This window comes from Ptychodera flava, chromosome 15 (assembly GCF_041260155.1).
Source record: "Ptychodera flava strain L36383 chromosome 15, AS_Pfla_20210202, whole genome shotgun sequence".
NCBI classification, from domain to species: domain Eukaryota; kingdom Metazoa; phylum Hemichordata; class Enteropneusta; family Ptychoderidae; genus Ptychodera; species Ptychodera flava.
Window position 1 is genome coordinate 8,822,309 of NC_091942.1, and position 24,427 is coordinate 8,846,735.

At 36.5% G+C, this 24,427-nt stretch overlaps 1 protein-coding gene across 1 annotated transcript in view; it reads left to right on the top strand.

Moving 5' to 3' along the window:
- The window catches only part of LOC139152237 (neurogenic locus notch homolog protein 1-like), a 191,826-nt gene that overhangs the window by 165,698 nt on the left and 1,701 nt on the right, over window positions 1-24,427 (top strand). The window contains exons 40-52 of the mRNA XM_070725378.1: window positions 12,177-12,260; window positions 12,972-13,088; window positions 13,439-13,558; window positions 16,544-16,630; window positions 17,681-17,800; window positions 18,408-18,518; window positions 18,735-18,854; window positions 19,211-19,297; window positions 19,656-19,772; window positions 20,077-20,190; window positions 20,635-20,748; window positions 21,112-21,228; window positions 22,723-22,836. Coding sequence (XP_070581479.1) covers window positions 12,177-12,260; window positions 12,972-13,088; window positions 13,439-13,558; window positions 16,544-16,630; window positions 17,681-17,800; window positions 18,408-18,518; window positions 18,735-18,854; window positions 19,211-19,297; window positions 19,656-19,772; window positions 20,077-20,190; window positions 20,635-20,748; window positions 21,112-21,228; window positions 22,723-22,836 — 1,422 coding nt within the window. The remainder of the gene's footprint in view (window positions 1-12,176; window positions 12,261-12,971; window positions 13,089-13,438; window positions 13,559-16,543; window positions 16,631-17,680; window positions 17,801-18,407; window positions 18,519-18,734; window positions 18,855-19,210; window positions 19,298-19,655; window positions 19,773-20,076; window positions 20,191-20,634; window positions 20,749-21,111; window positions 21,229-22,722; window positions 22,837-24,427) is intronic.

Here is a 24,427-nt window from a genome sequence, read left to right on the forward strand (position 1 = left end):
GTATGGCCAGTAATCAAAAGCAAAATGTATCGTAAATCACTAAAATTTGTGTTAAAATTATAGTTTTTTAATATCTTGAAGTAGTCATACATGAAAAAGTAGAATCTACAAATAATTTTTTTTCAGTTTCAATGATCAGATTTACTCAAACCTCATCCGGGTGTATCCACTAACTCATCCTAATTTTGGCGACCAGGGTACCCAAGAAATATGTAGGAACGAAAACAAAACGCAGCACGAGATGGTGCAAACGACATAATGGGACAAAAACAATGGCAACAACACCCATTCAAAAAAAACTCAAACTGAACTTCCCTAACAACAGAAGACACGAAACTGGAAGGTTATCTTGAAGCAATTAAGCTTGCACTTTCAGATATACCTTTTCATGAAAAGAAACAAAACCGGTCGAGAACCCAAAAAGTCGAGAAAAATAAATTTGCAAACAATACACAAATTACCACAAAACCCCTCGACAAGGGTCGTTGCATAGTCATTGTAGTCACAAAAGATTACGTACACGAATGCGAAAAACAATTACGCAACATTTAGAAATATGCAAATAGCCAAACAGATTTACAACGCGATCCAAACATTAATGTACTGGCTTCGCTACTTGAAGAACAGTAACACTTAATTCACTTTAAAAATTCGTAAACAAACTGAGGAAAGAATCTAAACTGCAAAATAATCGCAATCATACCAATCCATAATCCAATAACACTAGGTCAAAATTTGTAAGACAATAGTTGTAAACATAGACACAAAACAGCACAGAACAGACAGTAAATAGACGGTACACAAACAAAGTCAAATTCATGAAAGAAAGATATATGGACCTCTGGCAAAAAGACCAAGAAGTGATGTCAGGTGTTTCAAAAATAGTAAGCGCATCCTGCCCCACATGTGGCACCCGCCATATATCAATCGTAAGTCAGATAGGTTGTGGTCACTAACTAAGGCACCATACCACCGATGCCATCAGTGATCATTTGTCGAAGAGAGATATTGTATTTATCTACCAGCTTGCGATACCTGCCAAATAAGCTTTTGAATGTAGAGACAAGTCTTGCTCTGGTGTAACCTTGATTTAAAAGTTTGTAAGAGAGATGGCCATGTCTCTCTACAAAATCACCATATGAACTGCATGCTCTTGCATATCGAATAAGCTGGGAAATGTATACCCCATAAGCAGGTGAGAGTGGAATATTACTGATGAGGTGTGGAAAATTGATTATACTAAAGTTGAAATCATCTCTCTTGTCATATAGCCTAGTAGAAAGGTGACCATTAGAGTCAAATTCAAATAAAATGTCCAGATATGAAGCAGAAGAGGCCGTTTCTGTAGTTTCTTTAATCTCCAATTCTGGAGGATAAATCATAGCGAGATATTTACTGAATTTAGAGTTATTCAATGAAATAAGATCGTCTATGTATCTAAATTTAAGGTTGAATTACGATGCATGCATGTGATGCATGCAACTGATGAGAAATCACACTCGGTTTCGAAACGTAAGCATCAAAAGGCCCCTCTGTCAACTTTTGTAACGCCACAAGTTTGGCTGCAGCTCGCGATAAGCTTTTCCCACACAAACAAAGCTTTTTCGAACACAATAATCTAAACTTGCCCACACAAATCCGAAACGAAACAAACACTATTGTAACACAAACAATCGGATAGTAATGTGGGAATCCTATTTCACAAATATCCGAAACGAAACAAAACCGAACGTAACACAAACTTTCGGATAGTAAGGCGGGGAGCTTCTTTCATATTCTTTTACATTCTCTTTTTGTATATATATATATGTATTTTTTTTCGCTATTTTGTAACAGCTGTGGATGCTTGTCGTACAAATCCATGTCAGAATGGTGGCAACTGCCAGAACTTCTGCAACTCTTATGTTTGTAGCTGTACTGGTTGCTGGACTGGTACTAACTGTGAAATCCGTAAGTAAATATAAATAGTTATTTTTGCTTCAAAACTACTTAAAAGGAGAAACACAGTTCTTGTACATCTAGCAATCAAGACTTCTGCATAAAACTACAATTCAATTATTTTTTAATATTTTTTTTAAAATGAAAGGCCACTATGACTGGGAATATTATTGTAAACTGGCCAGATGGTGATAGGCATTATGTGAATGATCTTTGTCTTTGTTAGTCATTTTTCATCATTTTCTATACTTATGCTTATGATTTATGGATATTCAATGTCTAGCGTTTTTTATCAAATGATATAAAACAACCCCTTTAATAACAGTTTGATTTGTATATTCAATCTCGTCAACAGCAATGAGTATCTGTCAAGGAATTCCATGCCAAAATGGAGGCACATGCATGCAAAGTCAAGTAACATGTTCTGCATATACGTGCATATGTCCCCTTTGTTGGACCGGCAACAACTGTAATGTCTGTGAGTGTTCACGTAATTTTAGATGTGTATTATGAACCCACTTGGCCTTCTGCATTTATCCTTTTTCACCATTTCTAAACCAGAAAATACCTTTAGATTAAATGATAAGGTTGCAACAAAGATTTGTTACTGAGAGTATAGGCTAAAATCATCACTAATAATGCCCGAACTGGCTGGTGAAGAATTTGCTCTAAGGGCACAAAATAAAGGTATGAGCCAAAAACTATAATTGTATCTTTCAAGGCAAAGATATACTTTTGAAACCATTTGCGATTCCTGCACCAGAAGCTAAAGAAGTTGACATTCTGATTTAGGATTTCACCGTTTCGTCAGTATTTTTTTCTTGTTTATGAATTGTTTTTTTATACTTTCTATAATTTCTTGAAGTCCAAGCATTTCTTTTCAACAAGTTCTGTAAGTGTGTATTGACCATTGTTATTGTTCAATGCTCAAAATTGTGATTGACTCGCAGAATTCAGTAAAGTCTGATTCACAACAACAAGACATCTTTGCTTTTATCAACGTTCAGATAACTTCTTTTAGCCTCCACGTGTTTCACTGGAGAACACACAATTGTATTTTGTGCTCTATTTGCATTACTAAGGAGGTTTGGCCTATGAAAAAAGGCCGACTTCTTTGTTTCTTTGACATTCTCAAAAACACTCAGGGGATTAAACTTTATCTGAAAACCATGTAATTTCTTACCTTTCTATTGGTAGTGCATTAACGAACCAAAAACAAATTTGGAAGAAGTTATTACATACCTTAGAGCTCAACATTAGTGTTATTCACTCAATTAAACACAGCAGGAATACAAACCATCAAATTTAAGAAAATACATAAAATTGAATAAGATTGTCATCATGTTCAATGACTTGCCCAGCATCTAGTGAACACTTTAAAGCGGTGTGTGGCTTAAGCAGTGATTGTTCAGTAATACAAAATCCTATATTCTAACCATATTCACGACATCAATTAACAACATCAATCGATGTTAGCATAGCCTTTAGTGACCTGCAATATTCCTAATGAACATTCCTTGAAGTATACTATGTCCATTTAAGTCAGTCTTTGATTAGTGTTTTCAAACGTTAAAATTCAGGTCAATTTCATTGTTTGCATTTCCGAATTTCAGGATTTCCATCTCACTGTTTAAAGAGTGTCCCCTTTATATGTACCACGGTCATATACAGAGATACAGAGACTGAAAGATATACCTATGTCTGCCTGTCATTTGAAATCTGTGGGAACAATAGATTTGTTTATAATTATATTCTGATGCACATGTGAATGTTGATGGTCGCCAGAATTTACTGCAATAAGTTCCTCCAGCTGATACTTGTCAATATAGTATGTATCATTGTGGCTCCTGAAACACGCATGTATGTTCCGTTTTCATCTGGCTTCTGCTTGAATATATTTATACAGTGGCTAACCCATGTTCCAGTGATCCTTGTATGAATAATGGTGTCTGTCAAAACGGCTGTCCTGTTCTCAATACCTTCACATGCACATGTGATAATTGCCACACTGGACAACGTTGTGAGATTGGTGAGTTGGCAGGGTACAATATTTTTGTAAATGACGTTCAATGTTTGTTTCTCACATCATTAAAGTTCTCATGCATGACATTCATATAATGCGTTACCTCATAAAATGGAGCCGTTGTTATATAACCACCCTTTAAAACATGGTAAAGAATCTTTTGCCGATTTGTCTACTCTTGAATAAGCGGACAAGCGGTGTCTTTCAGACTTATTACGGACATGAGATCTTGGTATGTCGGTCCAAAGAAACCGACGTAACCACGGCACGTAGTCTTGGTTGTACTCCGGGTTTAACCTATCAGCAATAAAAAAGTGTTTGCTGATAAAAGGTGTTTCGAACAATCAAATACTTTCATTCCATAGGCTGTTATATTCATCAAATTATAAATCGTGTTTGAAAACCGAGCTTCACAGGCCAAAGTGTTTGACGTCTGAATAACCTTTTGGCAGTGTTTAAATGAAATCGCATTTTTTCCTTTTCCCCTTGTGCGAATAGCTGTAACTGCTTGTTCCGACAACCCATGCATAAATGGTGGGACTTGCGATGATTATTGTACGTATTACAACTGCCGCTGTCCTGTAGGGTATAGGGGAGTTATCTGTGAAAATAGTAAGTCACAATAAATTTCAAAATATATAAATTACATGTGGTGAGGGCCATGCTACCTCAAACATCAGCAAAACTAATAAAATACATATTCATATTCAATAAAGAATAAATGAAGTAAGCCAATATCATTTGCCATTTTCAAGTCTGCGATTACTTTTCACTCATACAGCATCCTCATGACATTTGCTTCTCCCCTTTGAGATCAAACTTTAAGAATCATCTGTGCTGAAAACATTCTTGCCACATGAAATGGACAATTACAATTATAAAGATAACATTCAGCTTTATATCAAAACTTTATATATTGTCATAAAACTTGGTTTACAAAATGTGGAACTTTAATTTTATAAATCCTTATCCATGGTTTCTGTAATCACCAGATATTGATGCGTGCCGGTCAGCACCATGTCGTAACGGGGGTACTTGTATCAACTATCAGGCCTCCTTCGAATGCATGTGTACGAACTGCTATCGAGGGCAGAATTGTGAAAACCGTATGTATCAATATCAAAATTCAATCCTCAAATATTAGCTCATGCTTATGCGTACATGTTGCAATCAGATGAATTTGTGTTTTATTAATTCGTTTAATATTAATAAATGGTACCTTGTTAGTAGTTCAGGGAAACGACAATTATTCAAAATAAATAGATACCAGCACGTAACGTGGGAGTAGGTATAATTTTACCTGCTGCACAGTTGTTCATGTGTCGTGAAAATCATATAGATAGTGTGTTAGAAGTAAGTACAAATTCAGTACACTTCTTATTATGGATAAGCCAAGCATGAGGCAACATTAGTAAAAAGGAAACTTTTAACTTGCATGGTCCTATCATATTCTCATATTGTGTAAAATTGAGCAAAACGTGGCATATGTATAAAACTCTTGAACATAAACTGGATCGGGGGAAATGTTGCAACAAAATATTGACGAGGCAGAAGCAAATAAACACAACTTCATTTTCTGTCTATACTTTAGCCATTAATGCCTGTATCATTAATCCTTGTCAAAATGGTGGAACCTGCAACAACTTCTGTACAAACGCCACTTGCACGTGCCTTCCAGAGTACAGAGGAGAATTCTGTCAAATTGGTAAGTGTGTATATCAAATTTCAAAAAAAATAGAAAACCAAAGTCAAAGATTAGATTTATCATTTCCGCTACAATGTAAGCCTTTTACATGTGAATTCAAGTCATTGGTATTCAGGTCTTCTAAATGTAAGATCATTTCTATCAGAAGTTGTCTTAGAAATGATAAAGTTTTCCAACATTGTATAGGAATTCCTATGGGAACGTGCACTAACTGTGCTCCCTTACTTGCCGACTTATTTCTGTTCTCATACGAGGCAGAATTTATCCAGAACCTTATCAAGCAGAAAAAGGTCTCTGTAGCTCGAACTTTCAACCTTACATCTAGATACATAGACGATGTTATTTTATTTAATAACTCTGAATTCAGTAAATATCTCGCTATGATTTATCCTCCAGAATTGGAGATTAAAGAAACTACAGAAACGGCCTCTTCTGCTTTATATCTGGACATTTTACTTGCATTTGACTCTAATGGTCACCTTTCTACTAGGCTATATGACAAGAGAGATGATTTCAACTTTAGTATAATCAATTTTCCACACCTCATCAGTAATATTCCACTCTCACCTGCCTATGGGGTATACATTTCCCAGCTAATTCGTTATGCAAGACCATGCAGTTCATATGGTGATTTGTAGAGAGACATGGCCATCTCTCTTACAAACTGTTAAATCAAGGTTACACCAGAGCAAGACTTGTCTCTACATTCAAACGCTTTTTTGGCAGGTATCGCAAGCTGGTAGATAAATACAATATCTCTCTACGACAAATGATCACTAATGGCATCGGTGACATGGGGCCTTAGTTAGTGACCACTACCTATCTGACTTACACATTGATATATGGCGGGTGCCACATGTGGGGCAGGATGCGCTTACTATTTTCGAAACACCTGACATCACTTCTTGGTCTTTTGGCCAGAGGTCCATATATCTTTCTTTCATGAATTTGACTTTGTTTGTGTACCGTCTATTTACTGTCTGTTCTGTGCTGTTTTGTGTCTATGTTTACAACTATTGTCTTACAAATTCTGACCTAGTGTTATTGGATTATGGATTGGTATGATTGCGATTATTTTACACAGTTTAGAATGGCTATCATATGTAGAACTTAATAGCGTATTTCTTGAGGTTTCAATTGATTTGTTTACACGTTTAAATCATCATACAGCTTTCTTATTTTGTCATCGTATTTCATTGTACATAAAATGAGATGACACAGAGACTATCTATTCCAATAGCTCTAAAACCCTAACCTCCTATTGTCCGTGACATAGATCAACAATAGTAGAAAATATCATAGAGAATAAAGGATCGGAATTAAAAGAGGTTGTAAATGAGATGAATAAGGCTTGACAGTTGCATTAATATAGTGTTCAGGGATATATCTTTTATATTGCTACTCAGTCGCCTGTTTCCAAACCAGCTCATATTAGTTGTTATGCCGACAGTGAAACTTTATTTTGCCTTTATTTTATCTGATAATGCAGAAATAGACCCATGTTTGAGTAATCCTTGTATGAATGGTGGAACTTGCTTGAACAGGGTAACATATTACACGTGTCGATGTCCAGAAGTTTGGACTGGTCAAAGGTGTGAAATAGGTATGTATACAACGTCTTATTTCTCACTTTTCAGCGTTTTGTGTAAAAGTTTGTCTATCATGCAATCAAGAAATCTTATCTCTGTTCTGCTCTTTGGGCAGTCACTAATATCTGAAAGTGATTGAAATAGACAATTCAGACGTTAACATAGCTGGCATCACATACATGAGCTTGGCAGTTTTTACATCTAGTGATGTGTTAATTTATTCTTTTAAAATAGATCGAAAGCCAGCTTGAATTTGAAAATTAGATCCTTAATACACTTCTCTTTGAGTGGTATGCCTAACCCAAAAAGAAACAATTACGATAGGAAGAAATGGAGGCTATGAAAAAAGTCATCTTGTTGCTTTGATCGGTGCTGTTGCTGAATGTTAAGTGTTTTGCATCAAAAGTTCATGGTGCAAAGCCCAAGCCTTGAACATAAACGAAAACATGCCCCTACTATGCAATGATTCTTTTCTGTCTCCAATAATGCATTGGTATTTCTTGTTTCTGCATTAACACAGCAATTGGCTGCGTTGTCAATCTGACCATTCCAATCAGCGAATATATCCAAATTCAGACTCCAAACTACCCGACAAACTACAGCAACAATGAATATTGTCGCTGGATCGTCAGCATTGAATGGGGACGGCGCATTCGAGTTGTTGTGGAGGACTTTGTCACTGAACTGCATTATGCTACTAGTAGAGGCGGAAACGGTAACAACCCAGGAAGGAGCATCATCTTCATTCAAAGTGGCTCAAAAGCGCCACCAAATTTTGTATCCACAAGTAATGTAGTGTGGATTGACTTTAGGAGTGACTACGACAAGACAGAAAGAGGTTTCAGAATGAGACTAATGGATAACTTAATACCATGTAAGGATAGTATTTCGTTATTTTCGGGTTGTTAGTTATTTGACTTATGCTTCTGTAAAAGGTGCAATGCCATTATTGTCGTCTCTGAGGTCGTAGTCTATTAGCATGCTTATTCTCTTAATATAAAACCTTAGTTAAGGTTGGCTTGGGCAATCATAACAATTTTGAAGCTTAATATAAACAAGTGTATTCAAACATAATGCTAATTATAAACTACAAAAACAAGACCCTCTAAAGTTAAAAATTTGTCAGCAAAGTTTGCCCATAGACGCTAAATACTTTTTCAAGGGTCATTCTATGTTCGTTCTCTCTAGAAGGGCACATAATTATCTCAAAATTAGCACGCATATCTCTGGGTATCGCAATATTGTGAAATGTGTATGCTAACAAAGTAAAGAGGCACAATATCTGCCAAACTACGCGGATTCCTACGCGGATTTTCAAATGAGACACAGCTTATTAGTATCAAAACTAGTGAGACAGGGATATACATCCAAAGACTCGTGAGGACTTTCAAAAAGTTCTACGGTCGATATAATGACATTGTGGCCAAATATGACACCTCGGTCACTCAAATGATTAGCGACAGCATTCCCGGCTTTGACTTAATACAGTGATTCATATACTGTATCACTTCATACAATATTTAGACAATTTTTGGACAATCCTGACGGGTATAGAAGGCTAGCAGGGTACGCTTACCCATTCCGGACACCTGGTACCACCACTAACTATCAGTGGTTCAGGATGGTCCTACTTAAATTTGTAGATCTCAAATGTCCAATGGACCTGGTAATGTATTACCTTGAATAAAAGTGATTATTGGACCAGTTTAATGTCATATTGAACCATTTCATAAAATGTCGTGTTTTTCCGAAAAAGAGAAATACACCAAAATATTATTTCAAATTGTGCCTTGCGAGTTTGAACAAAGGAAAAGACTTTGGACGCTACAGTTTAAGGTAGAGATAATGCCATTGAGTGTTTCTAAGACACAAAATATGACGTTTTGAGAATAGTATAGACGCATCATGTTTTGTAAGACTGGTTATTCTTAAACTTGGTGTTTTGCCCAGAATATATTACTCATTATATCACTCATTATATCAACTTTATGCCCGAAGGGGATGAACCCTGTATCAGCAATCCGTGTAGGAATGGCGGTACATGTCTGGAGAGGGTTGAAAGCTACATCTGTAGGTGTGAAGACATGTGGACAGGCATCAATTGTCAGCAGATAGGTATGTATGCAGACAAAATGTACATCACAGGGACATTATGATGTCACCATTTCTCTGATGGACTATGGTCTCCACCCCTTTATTTTGAGATGTATTGATAGCTTGCATAAAAACAATAAGGTGAATAGAGGAAAAAAATGAGTTTAATAGAGGAAAAATGTATCCCAACATACGCTCTTTGATGACCTGATACATAATTAGCCCAAGAAGTTGTCCTCTTGATCAATTTTTTAATATGCAAATGAACTGAAGACAAGTAGATTTCTGCACAGAGTTCAATACTATTTATGATATATGAATTCGATCAAATCGATCAAACAGCTACATTGGAAGACGTATTCTGATATTGCGGTATATTGATAGCAATATTACCTGTCTTTATCGAAAATCATGAGGTAAAAGTCGTATTACACAGTCATAGTATTGTATGCGTTCTCAACAGTAGACTACAGAAACACACAGCTTAAATAATTTCTCTTTTCCCTTTCTTTGAAAGACATCTGTTATGATAACCCGTGCAAGAATGAGGGTCTGTGCAGTGTATTAAATGATGGAAGTCGTGCCTGTACCTGTCAGCCAGGCTGGACCGGAACCCATTGTGAAAAAGGTATACATACCAGTACTCCTACACTCAGCGTGACACACTAGCACTACTTGACTTCTTCTTAAACCATCTATGTGTGTTCGTGACATTTCAGACATAATATTTGATCCAGTTAGAACAACGTAATTTTATGTCACCAAATTCAACCTCTAAGTAGATGTGGCAATCAAGCTGTTCCCAAAGTGGTTGATTAGATTATTTGCAGTGACAGAGAATCAATTACTAAATGTAAACCCATTACAGGCTTTACCATATTCTTTTGTACATTTCATGGTGCAATCAGATGATCCAATATATATTTTTTCAATGTACAAAAACTAGCGCTAGCATGACAAACTTCGTGGACAATAATGTCCAGCATAAAAATGTATAGTGGACAAGCAACAATGAAAACAGTCTCCTATATATAGATGCCATCTTCATCATCGTCTCATTTTCTTGTTTCTTCCAATAATAAAAAATAATCTATAGGAATGCCAGTATTCTGTGCCCTCCTCCCATGTTTTAATGATGGCACCTGTATCCAAGAAACGTCAGGAGTAAGCTGCATATGTAGTCCTGGATTTATCGGCGATTACTGTGAGATAGGTATGTAATTTCACAAACAAATATTCAGGGGCAGCCTACCGGCTAATTTCAAAAAGCTGTGTGGAAAGTTGTTTTCAGTACTTCCTCTCCCGCCCCCAAAGTTCCCCTCTCCCCTCTCTACTATGATATTTCCCAAGAGCCCCCTCCTGACCTTACGAACTTCCCAGCGCCGTCTTCCCATAACAAAAGTTACCCTCTGCGCTCTCACGGCCACATAAGTTTGTTCTTTCCATTAGAGTGAGTCTAAAAATAAAAATAAAAATAAAACAATTCCCTACGCAATGACATAATGCCACCTTACAGAATAAGATAAATGCACTGCTACCACACGATCCCTTTACAAGCACCATTATTTAACTATCAGCTTTACTATCTGTCCCTGATCTTGAATTTGCATACATATGTAAAGATATATTTGTTATCTGTTGTTTTTCCATAGATTTAAATCATTTTTATACTTTGACTGTTTTACTCTGTAGAATTTTTCATCATTTTAACCATGTACATATTTTGTTAACCTTTTTGTTGTTTTTACGCTCTAAATGTCTTGTGTCTTTTGCTTTACTGATATTTTGTCGATTTAAACGTGTAAAGCGCACTTAGACGTATGTGTAGTGCGTTTTTAAAAGAAATAAATGTTATTATTTTAAGTAAGCTTCCAAGAGAAAAGAACTGTAAAAATTTAAGAGTGTGAATATCTGTAAATGAAGAACATTCTGCGTTCAAATAACTTTGACTTGCAGTGACTTTGATGATAATTTCGTTATTGATGCTAGTGCTGTAAGTGAATCAGTAATAACAAATATTTCACTGCAATATCAATAGAAGTATTTGCAAGTAATCAAGTAATATAGCTTCAATTTGAGGATATAAGAACAGTCAAGGCTAAACGATCATTTTTTTTATTCAGTCCATCATCCAACAGGCGTTAGCTTAATTACAGGATGAGGTAAATAACCCACTAACTCCCCCAATGGAGCACGAGGAGTAAAGTGCCTTGCTCAAGGGCACAACACCGTGCTGGAGTCTCGAACTCACCATCCTCAGACAGTGAGTCCGTTACTCTGGACCTACCGGGTCGTGAACCGGGTCTCGAACTCACCACCATTTCATTGTGTTTATTGTGTATCTTAAACAGACGTGAATGAATGTGACTCGTCACCATGTCAAAACGGAGGCGTGTGCACGGAACAACTCAGAGGTGGCTATTACTGTAATTGCAGAAGTGGATGGGTAGGCGTGAACTGTCACATAGGTAAAGGATATACCTACACAGACCAATTACTGGGCATAGGGTTCATGGATGTTGTATGAATGATTGTTGACTGATGCTATCGCAAAACAGGATAGCGCAGGATGTCCCTTCGGTGGTAGTGAAAAAGAATGTTATATTCCACTATGAAATTATCATTGTAGCCTGTGGCCAGCACGTCATTAAATGTATATACTATTGATTACCTTTTTGGTTACCTCAAGTTTTTAGTATCAAAAGATTTCCTCTACGTCCACATGCTTCTCTTTTCACTACCCAGGTACACACAAATCTGGAAATGGTCATTGTTTTGATTTCTGCAAAATAAACAGCAGATAACATTACTGTTATTGATGTTTCAGGTATACATTGTCAAAATGGGGGCACGGCTGTTGGTTCAACATGCATTTGTCCACCACAGTGGTATGGTGTTACCTGTTCAGAAGGTAATTCATTCAAAAAACTTTAATGCGACTAAATATATGCCTTAAACTACTGAAGAATAGAAGAATTTGACCTTTAAAGAATTCACTTTCAGAGCTTTATGAGCAGCTAGCAAGACTTGTCTCTACATTCAAACGCTTTTTTGGCAGGTATCGCAAGCTGGTAGATAAATACAATATCTCTCTTCGACAAATGATCACTGATGGCATCGTGACATTGGGCCTTAGTTAGTGACCACTACCTATCTGACTTACAGATTGATATATGGCGGGTGCCACATGTGGGGCAGGATGCGCTTACTATTTTCGAAACACCTGACATCACTTCTTGGTCTTTTGGCCAGAGGTCCATATATCTTTCTTTCATGAATTTGACTTTGTTTGTACCGTCTATTTACTGTCTGTTCTGTGCTGTTTTGTGTCTATGTTTACAACTATTGTCTTACAAATTTTGACCTAGTGTTATTGGATTATGGATTGGTATGATTGCGATTATTTTGTTAAACATAGTGGACATCACAATAGATTTACCATTGCACATAAGGAATGATCTGGAGTGTTCTTGGAGGCACAATGAGACAGGATAACAAGTACTATTAAGTGAAAAAGATTTTGTACCGACCATCATCACCTAAGCATGGTAGCGAGTGGGTGATACATTCATTTTTACTATTTTAATGCAATATCTACTTTTTTGTATGATTTCCTGTCAAGATGTTGATGAGTGTTTATCAGAGTATATCTGCATGAATGAAGGAACTTGTCAGAATGTGATCGGTGGATTCAACTGTGTCTGCAAATCAGGATATAGAGGAGCAAATTGTCAAATTGGTAAGTTGTTAACATTTCGTTTAAAATAGAGGAGTGTTTAAGACATGGACCTATGGTGATAACACCAAGAATCCCTCTGTCTTCATATGGTATTTTATTTGCAGTTGCCGTTTCTAAGATCATCACTATATGACATTGCAAGATAACTCTTGTTGACATTTTAGGTAATAAATATATCTGTTGAAGGACATATCCATTGGCCATATTTTGTCCTTGAACTATATTTACAACATGTCAAGTTGCAAGTAGCTGTGTAAAAATTGCACCATACACTGTGTATTTTCTGTGAACATTATTTTCAAACCCTATTTTCTATTGATGCCTGAATCATCTTTAAACCTTTCCATCAGATCTGGATGAGTGTGAAACAGGACTGAAATGTCAGAATAATGGAGTATGCCGAAATGCCTATGGTGGCTACTACTGTTTGTGCCCAGACGGATTTGGTGGTACTGACTGCTCTGATGCCAGTGAGTCTTCAATTCTCGGTTATCTGATAATATTATAATACATTACCAGAAATTACAAAATATAGCATGCCCTAACAAATTCCATTAAAGTTGGCATTGGGTAAAGTCATATTGAGTACTCGTGGCAACTCAAGGTGTTTTAAAGATGACGTCCCGGTCTGACATAGCAACTTTTGGTTATCATATTTCCCAATTTTCTAAGACATTGCAAATGCGAATGAGTATTCTTATGTAATAAAAGGTGGCACAAGTATTCATTCCGTGGCACAAGTATTCATTCATGAATCATCACCATCACTGTCATGAACTTCATAGTAGCTGTTCGGAAACTACAGTTTAAAGCCGGCGCATAGCAGAAAAGGGTATTTTCTCAGTTTTCCCAGGAAAAATTAGTAAAATTGGTTCAAGCCAGTTTTGAGAAATGTAGCTGACCGAATTGAAGTTGGTCTAGGGAAAAACCTATCTGACCAGTTTGGCCAAGTTAACATAACTGTGTATTAATTTGCATATAATGTTCATCCAATACCCTGAACAATTGTCGTCAAATGACTGTGCTTTGGTCTACAGACGTATGTTGGTGGTTACTCTTGTGAACATACCACTGGTATGCAGTCATATTTTAACATGAATATTTCTTTCTGCCTGGAAAATATGCCTATTTCCTGGGAAACAGATAAACTGAAGAAGCTGTTTGTTATCTTCTACATCCCGAAAAACTCAAGTAACATCCATTGATTCGGAAAGGATTACCCTCTGACATTCTCGGGCAGTACTAAGAATTTCGTTGTATGAGCTATGATAACCAACCAATGTCAGATTTGCCCTTTTTTGCTTCATTACTCTAGTTTTACACAAAATGCATAAATATCTCAAAGAAGGGATAGTATTGTTTTCCATTCACCAAGTTTCAAATCACCATTAACATAGAAACATCATCCAGTCCACCAGCCTTAAACGGTTGTCCTTTTACTGGTCCCTGCCAGTGAAATCCTCCATTTCATGGTTCTTATCCTCTCCTCTTCCTGTATGTATTCTTGCATCAGGCCCAATTCTGTGAGAAAATGGCCACAATAAATTTCTGACTTTCTTGTCTGCATTAACACCCACATATCAACAGATCTTTTCCGAGTTTTCCCATTGTATGTAATGATATCACTCCATCCTACCGTAAAAAAATCTTCTCATTCCTCCATCTCATCCGCATAGATACGTGATTTCCAGTTAACAGTTGAGTTATCTTCCGTTTCCTCACACATTACCCTGTCTAACATTGCCATGATAGTTCATATAAAAACTATGTAATTCTATTCGGAACTTGCACTTTCCTATATTTCCATCATGTATCAGCAAATGTCACAGGCATATGGCATAGTTTAAATCTGCAGATTCTCGCACAGGGTTGACATATGCAACTAGTAATATAAAAACTGTTGATGACTAGAGAATGATTCTGCATCCACGTAAAGTATGGAGAGGGTGGGAAGAAAGTGAACCACTGTGCAAGCTGATGTGAGTTACATCATGTGCTGTTGAAGGGCATTGTGTACTTTCACAGTACGCTAATGATGAACTGAAACAGACAGAATGTGTTTGAAGTAGGGTTTGGACTTCTAATGGAGAAATTCCTGGCTAGGTTTAATCCTGGTACTAGATAATATTGCATTATGTCTGGATGACTGAAAGGTAACTTAACGATAACCTGCCATATGTGTGTGGAAACCTTACATTGACTGATACAGGATGATGTGGAACCCTTACAATGGCTGATACATGGACGTTTAAGACAATATGCTGTCTTAAAAAGTTTACATAATTTAAAAGAACTGAAAGCTGGTAAACTTGGACTACAATTTCAGGTTAAGGAGAGGGCCTATTACATTTAGATGGAGTAACATTGTGCACCACTTGCAGAGATGTTCTATACTTGGGAAGGCTGGCTGTCGATATATTGATGTAAATGTGGATAGAACGTCAGTAATCACTTGACTAGCCATCATAGAATTAGGCCTGACGTGAGAATACAGGGGAAGGCGAGGAGAAGTCCCATTAAAATTGTGGTGGGATAGTACAGGACAAATAAGAGTAAGGATTTCACAAGACTGGTGGACTAGATGAAAACTTAGTGTGAATGGTTAAAGGTGGGTTGAAACCTGGTGGTTTAAAAAATATTATGCCCTAATTTATGGGTTTTGTGCCAGACGAGATTGGTGGACGAGAAGAAGGACAAACTGGTATGTTTTATTGCAAAACATTTACAACAGTAGTGTGGTGATAACTTGTGCTACAACATTGTGTGTCTTGCCCGATAATGTTAGAGGTTCAGCTATTCAAAAGATCGGATATTATTTGTTGTCACTTGTAGAAGATGACAAACAGCTTAATCACGTGCAAGAATGTTTGTTGTTCAGGTTTATCTATAACTTGGGAAAGGCACATTTTCCACTCAGAGAGGACTGAGTAGCAGAGGTGTGGCAGGGCAGACACTATATGTAGATTCAAAACCGCTCAACTGAAAGGGTACCCTTAAAAAGAGTGGTTCAATAACCAATATGACATCAAAACATATCCGATAATCCTAATGACCAAGTCAGTTCTTACATTTTACTGACGATCCCGCCACATGCTATAGAGCTTTTGACACAATCGCACATCTATACCCATGGTCATACACATGATACATCGCACACAAAGGTAAGATCAAAGCAATTCATTGCTAAAGTCATCGCTAAACTTTGCTTCAGATAACCTAAGGGGCAGTCTGTCTACTAGCAGACCTATCAACCCAGGAGAGACATTCAGAAGTATATGCAAACTAACAACATTCAGCACCTAGTCACCTAGCAAGAATATCACAGTCAAAGCTGCTAACTAAGTCTCTATCCTTAGATAAAGTGGTTTAGTAAGTGAGCTAAGTTGTTACAATTCTTGATGACCTGTTACAATTTTTTGTGACCGCAACCCTTCCTTTCCTGTCTTTACTGTCAGATGTAAAATCTTGTCAGAATGGTGCCCTACTTGTCGGTGATCAGTGTGATTGTACAGAAGCATGGACAGGATCAGACTGCACTGAAGGTGAAGTTGCCCTTGATTTACTGTTGCCATGGTTAAAACATTTGACAGTACCCCCCCCCCCCTCCCCAATTTCTTTTAAAGGGATGGAATTTGCAAGTAACCATCCAGCTTACAATTACGGTTCAATGTCTAGAATAAATTGAGGAAAAAACAATTTTGTTTGTGTTTTTTTTTTAATTCCATGTGCATATTAAATGTATTTCATGTACCATGAAAAATGTTTATTTAGGCTTTCCGATAGCCATAAAATGCAGTGAAACAGCTACTCTCAAAGAAAATGTGATTTGGCTATATACTGCACTGATCTATTTAGAAATGCTAACAGAGACATCATGTTGTGGTATACAAAATGCATGTAACTATATGTGTATGTGCCTATATGTGGATGTGTCTTCCCTTCCTTCCGTAATAATGGTATTAGATCTGCAGGAAGGATATTGTCAAAAGTAAGGCTTCTGTCATTTCAAGTGGTTGCTCAGCTTTCATCCGGATATCTTTAAGTTGCCCACCATTACCCATCGATATGACTTATGTTTACATATCTTCTCCTGCGATTTATTTACAGATGTTCAAGCGTTTGCTTTAATAACACAAAAAAAAATGTGATTCTTGTCAACTTAACTATCGCTGATAACTTGTCATTAAAGACACATAATTTAGTGTTTTCAGATTTGTTCAACATTAAAGCCCCTCTGGCTGTATCTTTTAGCAATTTGTTTATGATTTTACTGTTAAACTAGAATAAGTTGTGAGAATGTACTAATTTAGGTGTTTGTATACACTTATTCTTAACTACCAACTGGGACTGTATGTGCAATTTCGAACAAGATAAAGGTTACACTGCGATTAAATGTTTGTGTAAACATTGAATCGCAGTCCTATGTGAAAAAGCAAAAGTAAAATCACAAAAGTAATGCTAAAAGATACAGCTATTTGGCCTTTAATGTTTATGTAAAACCCGTACACTTCCGTTGCAGTTTTAAATCATGCGAATCTAATAATGCATCAGTTATTTTCTAAATCATGGTTTGTTTGTATTTCACTTACTAGATGTGGACGAGTGTCTTTGGTCAGAAGACCCTTGTAAGAATGGCGGAACGTGTGTGAATCTGATTGGGGGATACATGTGCATGTGTTTGCGCGGTTACACTGGAAAATACTGTCATTTGGGTGAGTATTTATGCTTCTTTTTATTGGCCATATGTATCTACTGATCACTTTATATTGCCACAATCATCACAGGGTGAGATGTGTCAATATGTAGTTTAGCGAAGGTACATACAGACATTCTCACTTTCCTCTTCACCACGTTTATCATAACAGATCCAGCTAAAATGAACTGTCGGTATCCTCCATCTGTTGATGATATCTCCAAGGTCTCAACACAGTGCTTAAAACCAATATGCATGAGGTGATGAGGAATCAATAGTCACAAAGTTTTACTAGGCGTGACTTCTATTCTTTCCTACCATTGCAGATGCGATCGATAATGTAAACTTGTTAAAACAAATATCATTACGTCTCACTAATACTTGGGTATATTAGACAAATAGCGATGCGTCTCTATCTATAACTAGATGTGACATTAAAGCTACTCAGACAGTCAATTTACCTTTAATCAATCGGTTGAAAGTGTGTCTCCGTAGAGTTTTGATTCAATTATACGTTTTTAAATTGTGGAGATTTGATAAAAAATTTTTAGCCGTCCACTTATCAGTACCTGCTGTTGTGGCTTTCTTTCTAAAATCTCTGTCTTTATATTTTTTTGATTTTACAGGGGACTGGTGTTCAGAATATCCATGCCAGAATGGAGGCATTTGTAGAGCGACTGAAAACAGCTACACATGTAACTGCACCCATGGAGTTACAGGAATAAACTGTAAAACTGGTAAGTGGTGGGGAAGAGATGTTCATGAAATGCACATTACGCTGAATTGGCAGAACGCGATAACACTTTGCTAAAAATAGTGCCAAGTAGTTATCAGTAGACTGATTTCACTAGTTTTGTGAGACTCATATGTATAGGAATCTTTAGAGCTTCTTGTCACAATGTAATTTTGACTTTATCTTTTTTATAAAATAAACTATCTTTTCTTGCTTGAAGATATCGATGAGTGCATGTTATTGAATCCATGCAGCAATAACAGTGTCTGCGTCAATATTATGGGTGGATACTTTTGTCGTTGTTCAGACGGATATGGAGGAGAGGACTGTACAATACCTGGTAGGTTTACTAGAAACTGTATGTTTCCTCAGATCTTCAATTCTTGCATAATTTGGATGTGCTTCACGATTACATTCAGAAGAGAGCAGGCACTGTGTGATGTACATATGGCTGTTCCTCAGTTGCTAGCATTAGAAAATAATTTTTAACTTATTGACCAGCTGTATATTAATGATGCTTAGGCTTCATCAAACAATTAGCAAAATCTAATTTCATGTATTTATAATTACCCCAAGTTACATTTAGCATATGATATGGTTTTCAAAACATTTAAGCTTCCTATATTGAAGCAAGAGCTTCCATTTCACATACACCTATAGCGTATGCGTACTAAATGTTGAAATCTTTCAAAATAGGTGCCGAAAGTTGTCAGAATGGTGGCACCACTGAGGGTCATATTTGCCGTTGTTCACCAGGATGGTCGGGAAGTGACTGTACACAAGGTACGGCGAATGTTGTTTTTTCTATTTATCTTGGCATGCATCGATGAGTATGAAACATTAATTGTTATGGTAGGAACACCTTGCAGCATTTAAAAACATGGTGTCATAGTTATTTGGCTTAATATGCTCATTGTGACAGCAACAGCAATCGATGCTGACAATGACTCAGTTAGATATTGAACAAAGTACTCTGTCAGTTGAATTCTATGAGGTAAGCTTACCATGTTGAAAAAGTGGCGAACAAGGGCTTCAAAAAAGGATAAAAGCTGACTTACATATTCTTATTCCTGTGTCAATCTATTTGAGCATTTAGTTTTATTATTCAAAGCAAAATATTCTTTTTTGCATCTCCAAGCAGACATAGATGAGTGTGCAACTGTTGGATTGTGCATGAATGGCGGAGTGTGCCAGAATCAAATGGGAAGTTTCAAATGCCAGTGTACGCCTGGTTTCACAGGAACTCATTGTCAGACCGGTCAGTCACCTTAAACTTAGTTCACATCAACATTTGCTCTCATTAAAATAAAGAAAAGCCCGCATTTCAAAACAACATTCAGAAAAATATTAGAAAATTTGATATAGACATCCATTGTAATGTGTTTTCTGATCAGCTATCGTTATGTTCAGATGGAATCAGTTTTTCATGAGATCCGCTGATTAAAATCAGATTTCATGCTCAGATGAAACATAAAAGAAAAGCTTAAATGCCCAACGTCTTTTATTTTCGAAAAAGTTTTACATGAGGTGATTGAGGTTTTGTCTTTTTCAACCTTTGCTAGTTATTGACCAGTGTGCCAGTAATCCATGTCAAAACGATGGAATCTGTCGGAATGCCATTGGTATGTACATCTGTGAGTGTACATCAGACTTCACTGGCATCACCTGCAATACAGGTAAGTCTACGTAGAATTTAGACCATAGTGTTTAAACTGACTTCGTTATTATTCCCACTAAGAAAGGCAGTCACGCTGAATTGGATCTAAACACTATTGATATACTACCCATGAAATCTGTGAATTTAATCAACCAATGCAGCACAAAAAACTGGTTAAACATTATTCCAGTTTTGTCATTTACACAATGAGTTTTCGTGGTTATCAGGTTGAACTTTAAAACTATAAATAGAAACTGTCAAAAAAATCAAAAACTTCAATTTCTGTTATTTGAAGAAGACTTCTAATATCAAAATAACTTTCTCGGATACGTTACGCCACATGTAGATTTAATTTTAAAAGTTACAGTTTGATTATTTAGTGTTGATGATTGTAAAACTCAAAATGAACAAATAATAACCATCATTGCAGAGTGCTAATGTATACTGCTTTTGATATCGCCAGCTATCAACCCATGCAGAAACACCCCCTGTCAGCAGGGCGGTACATGTAGTTCAGCTGGTAGTTCATATACCTGTACATGTATATCGGGATACACTGGAAACAACTGTGAAGCAGGTACATAAATTCAAATCAATTCAAATGATACCACTTACAGTTTACAAGCGAATTATGATGTAAAAAAGGTTTCCCTATAACCGTATTTCAAAATTGTAAAAGTTGGTTAACTTGATTTTAATAGTATCATTTTATTTCCAAAAGAGAAATCGGTCTTGCATGTTACAAAAGATAAAGTATTTTCATCAGACAAGGTGAGAAATGTTGACAAAACAACTGTTAGTGAACTCTTTTTATAGAATACTTTTTGCGATACATTTTGCAAAATTAAATAGCATTAAATGTGTTAGCCACCTACTTTAAACTCTGTGTAGTGTGCACGGCCATATTGAATGATATTCACAAATTTATTTCAAATTCCAGACGTCGATGAGTGCTCGACATTCAATCCGTGTCACAACAGTGGAACATGCGTAAACAATCCGGGTTCTTACAGATGTGTATGTATACCAGGCTTCACAGGAGAACGCTGCACCGCAAGTAAATACCGACACATGTTTCTATATCCTTGAACTAAATGTAAAACAGGACAGGAAAAAGGGGAATGATAACTCAAATTTATGTAATATGCTGACGTTTCTGACCTGAAATATCATATGTTTTTATGTATATAGTTGTTTTTGACTCACTTTGGTACCCTTCAAGAAAACTGATATTTCACTTTTCGGACACGTGGTCGGGGAATAGTAGATTTGACATGTCAGTACCAGTGCAGAGTCATCACTTAGATATGTCTGCATAGATTTCATTCAAACTCTGTTTAACAACAGAGTGCAATGTATGGTACATAGAGACATCAGTTGCCAAGTCATGCTAACGTGGTAGCAGAGTGGCCATTTCGTTATACCGTTTTTAGGTCACGAGCCATTACACTAACATACATGATTTAGATCATTCACACTATATACATAAAAACAATTAACTAAGAGAAAATGTTTAAGAGTTGTTTTGCAGTAAAATAAACATTTAGTTAAAAAGGCTATCATGCCTATTTACAAATATTGTGAAATTAACGTTTGGTTAAACTTGTAGCAGAATAATCCTTGTGCCTAATGTTTAGATTTTCTTGAAATGCTGTTAAAATTAACTCATTCTGTAAACAATTTAGCAACTGTGTTTTCAGGGTATACGATTTGGCAAAGGTTATCAATTAATAGAAGGACTAGCTTAGATCTTTTGCAACTGGAATGCTTTCCAAATTTTTATTGAACCTCAAAGTCCTCGATAACGCTACAAGTAACATCTCACCAATTGGTTACCAATATTAGTTTTCATAACTTTCATCTGTTACGAGGCGAAAACAATTAATCTTTTGATTCACACACTCGGCATTTTTGTAAAGGCTCGACTACTGGTAACACTTTACAGCAGTGGATAAATAGAGTTCCTCAGCAACCCTGAGTATAAGAATATTGATGGTGCAGTGTCACTGATAATGACTTGTTTGTGGGGGGAAATATTGTAACAATGTTCACCCTTTCCCCGTAGTGTTAAATTCACAGAAGATCAGCATGTTTTTTTTTTTCTAGTTAACTTGATAAATTTTAGCCATTTCTTTCTTTAGTCCAAAACGGAAGACAGTAACCACTAATGTTCATTCTTGAATATGAAAGAGAATATTGTTTGTCTAGAGCATGGTGTGACCTGTCCAATAGTTAAAATGTCAAAATTGATAAGGCCAAAGTAATTAAATTCTTTGTTTTGCGTCCACTCTAAATGGGCGTCTAAGCGGCTGAAAAACACACACAAGAAAATTAACACAACGTAATTTGATTGCAGCAAATAAAAAAATTGTAACAAAATTTTAGTTCAGAAAAGCTAAGCGGTGATGTCCTAAAATTTCCTTTTCAAATACACTGTGTGTGTTTTTCATGAAAACCTTAAAAACCTAAGCGAGTGGGGACGCAAAACAAAGAATTTAATTACTTTGGCCTAAGCTGATCAACCTTTCTTGCTTTTGAATTCCTCCTACAGACATTGAAGAGTGTGCCAGTAACCCGTGTAAGAATGATGGAACATGCGTAGACTACATCAATCGTTATGTCTGTGTGTGCAAGACGGGCTTTATTGGTGATAACTGTGACAATGGTGAGTATTAAATATTCTGAGTCTAAAGAAACCTTTGAAAATCATTATTCAGTGTAAAGGCTACCAGGTGTAGGTTTGTGTGGGTTTTTTTATAAATATGTATATTTGTATGGCTCAGTGCTTATCAATGCACTGCAAGACCCTGAACCTCCCCTTGTCACCTTCGTATTTTGCGTTGCTGCATCACAGATCATGGGCTGGATATTTAATCGATTTTGTTCCAGTGAATTAACAACTGACGAAAATATTTTAATGGGCAAAAATGCTAAACACGATAAAAACCAAATGAATTATATAAGGTTATTCACAAAATACCGGGATTTGTGTCCGAGTACATCGTGCAGCGGAGGTATTGTCCTCGACGCGACGCTACGCGTCTGGGACAATACCGTAACGTACGATTTACGAGGACATAAATCCCGGTATTTTGTGAATAACCTTATTATTACACACCTTTTTAGTCCAACTTTACCTGAAAAAAGTCGAAATTTAGGCGTTTTTTGGATGCCTCTCGAGCACTGCACTGAGCGATAGCGAGCAGACTGGGAACGCGTTCAGCTGGTCCGCTAAGCGTACAGAACGAAATTTCAACCCGCGCTGCGCGGTGCACGTTGTAGAAATTTTACGTCAGCAGCATAATTTCACACAAATTGACATAGGTGACAAAGACGTAGGTGTATAATAATAATGTATATCTGGGATAACCAGACTCAAATTTGACCGGATTAGCCGAAAATTTGTATACGTAAAATTGTTTTCTTACTTCTTTCTGAAATTTTTAAGCAAAAAAATTTTCTTCTGAAAAGCCCATAGCTATGTGCTTTTGTTGTTTGATTCGTGCAGAAGACTTTACTCCCGTTTAGTCAAATGATAGCACATTTGACTGAAACATTATTTCTCGGAGAGACATAAAGCTGGTTCTCAAAATATTGTCGCATAGCTTGAAAGTTTTTGAAGTGAGGTCTTGTTGATAACTTTATGACATAAGTCAAAGTGATGTCATCATGAATTAGCATATTATGTAAATTGTTTTGGCCAAGTCGAATGCGTTGGAAACATCTACAACAAATGAGCTAAAATTGTTTGGCAACATCATCAAACTGATACGTTTTGTGAGCAGTTTCCTAAAAGTTTTAACATTTGTTGACATGAGGATGCTAGCCTATGTTAATTTCTAGGTCAGTTTTCTCAATTTTGTCGTCGCAGATTTTCTCATAGGGCCATACCGGTCGATTAAGGAATTGACCCTCAAATTTGTTCTTTGAAAGAATATTGATTTTAGTTTTCTTATTGCAGGTCAATGTATTTGTTATACTATCTTTTCCTGGATAAGTTGGAAAAATAATAATAATAACACGTTGTCGTTTATTTTCCTCCTTGTTTAATGAATATTAAACGAAAGTGCGGGAACATGTAAAATCAGTAAATTTTATACAAAAGTTAAAAAATCGTTTGACCACAAGTTCTCTATAACCCATGTGAGAGATTTTGTGGTAAGTAAGTCTAAAATCTCTCTCTCTCTCTCTCTTCTCTCTCTCTCTCTCTCTTCGCTCTCTCTCTCTCTTCTCTCTCTCTCTCTCGTCTCTCCCTC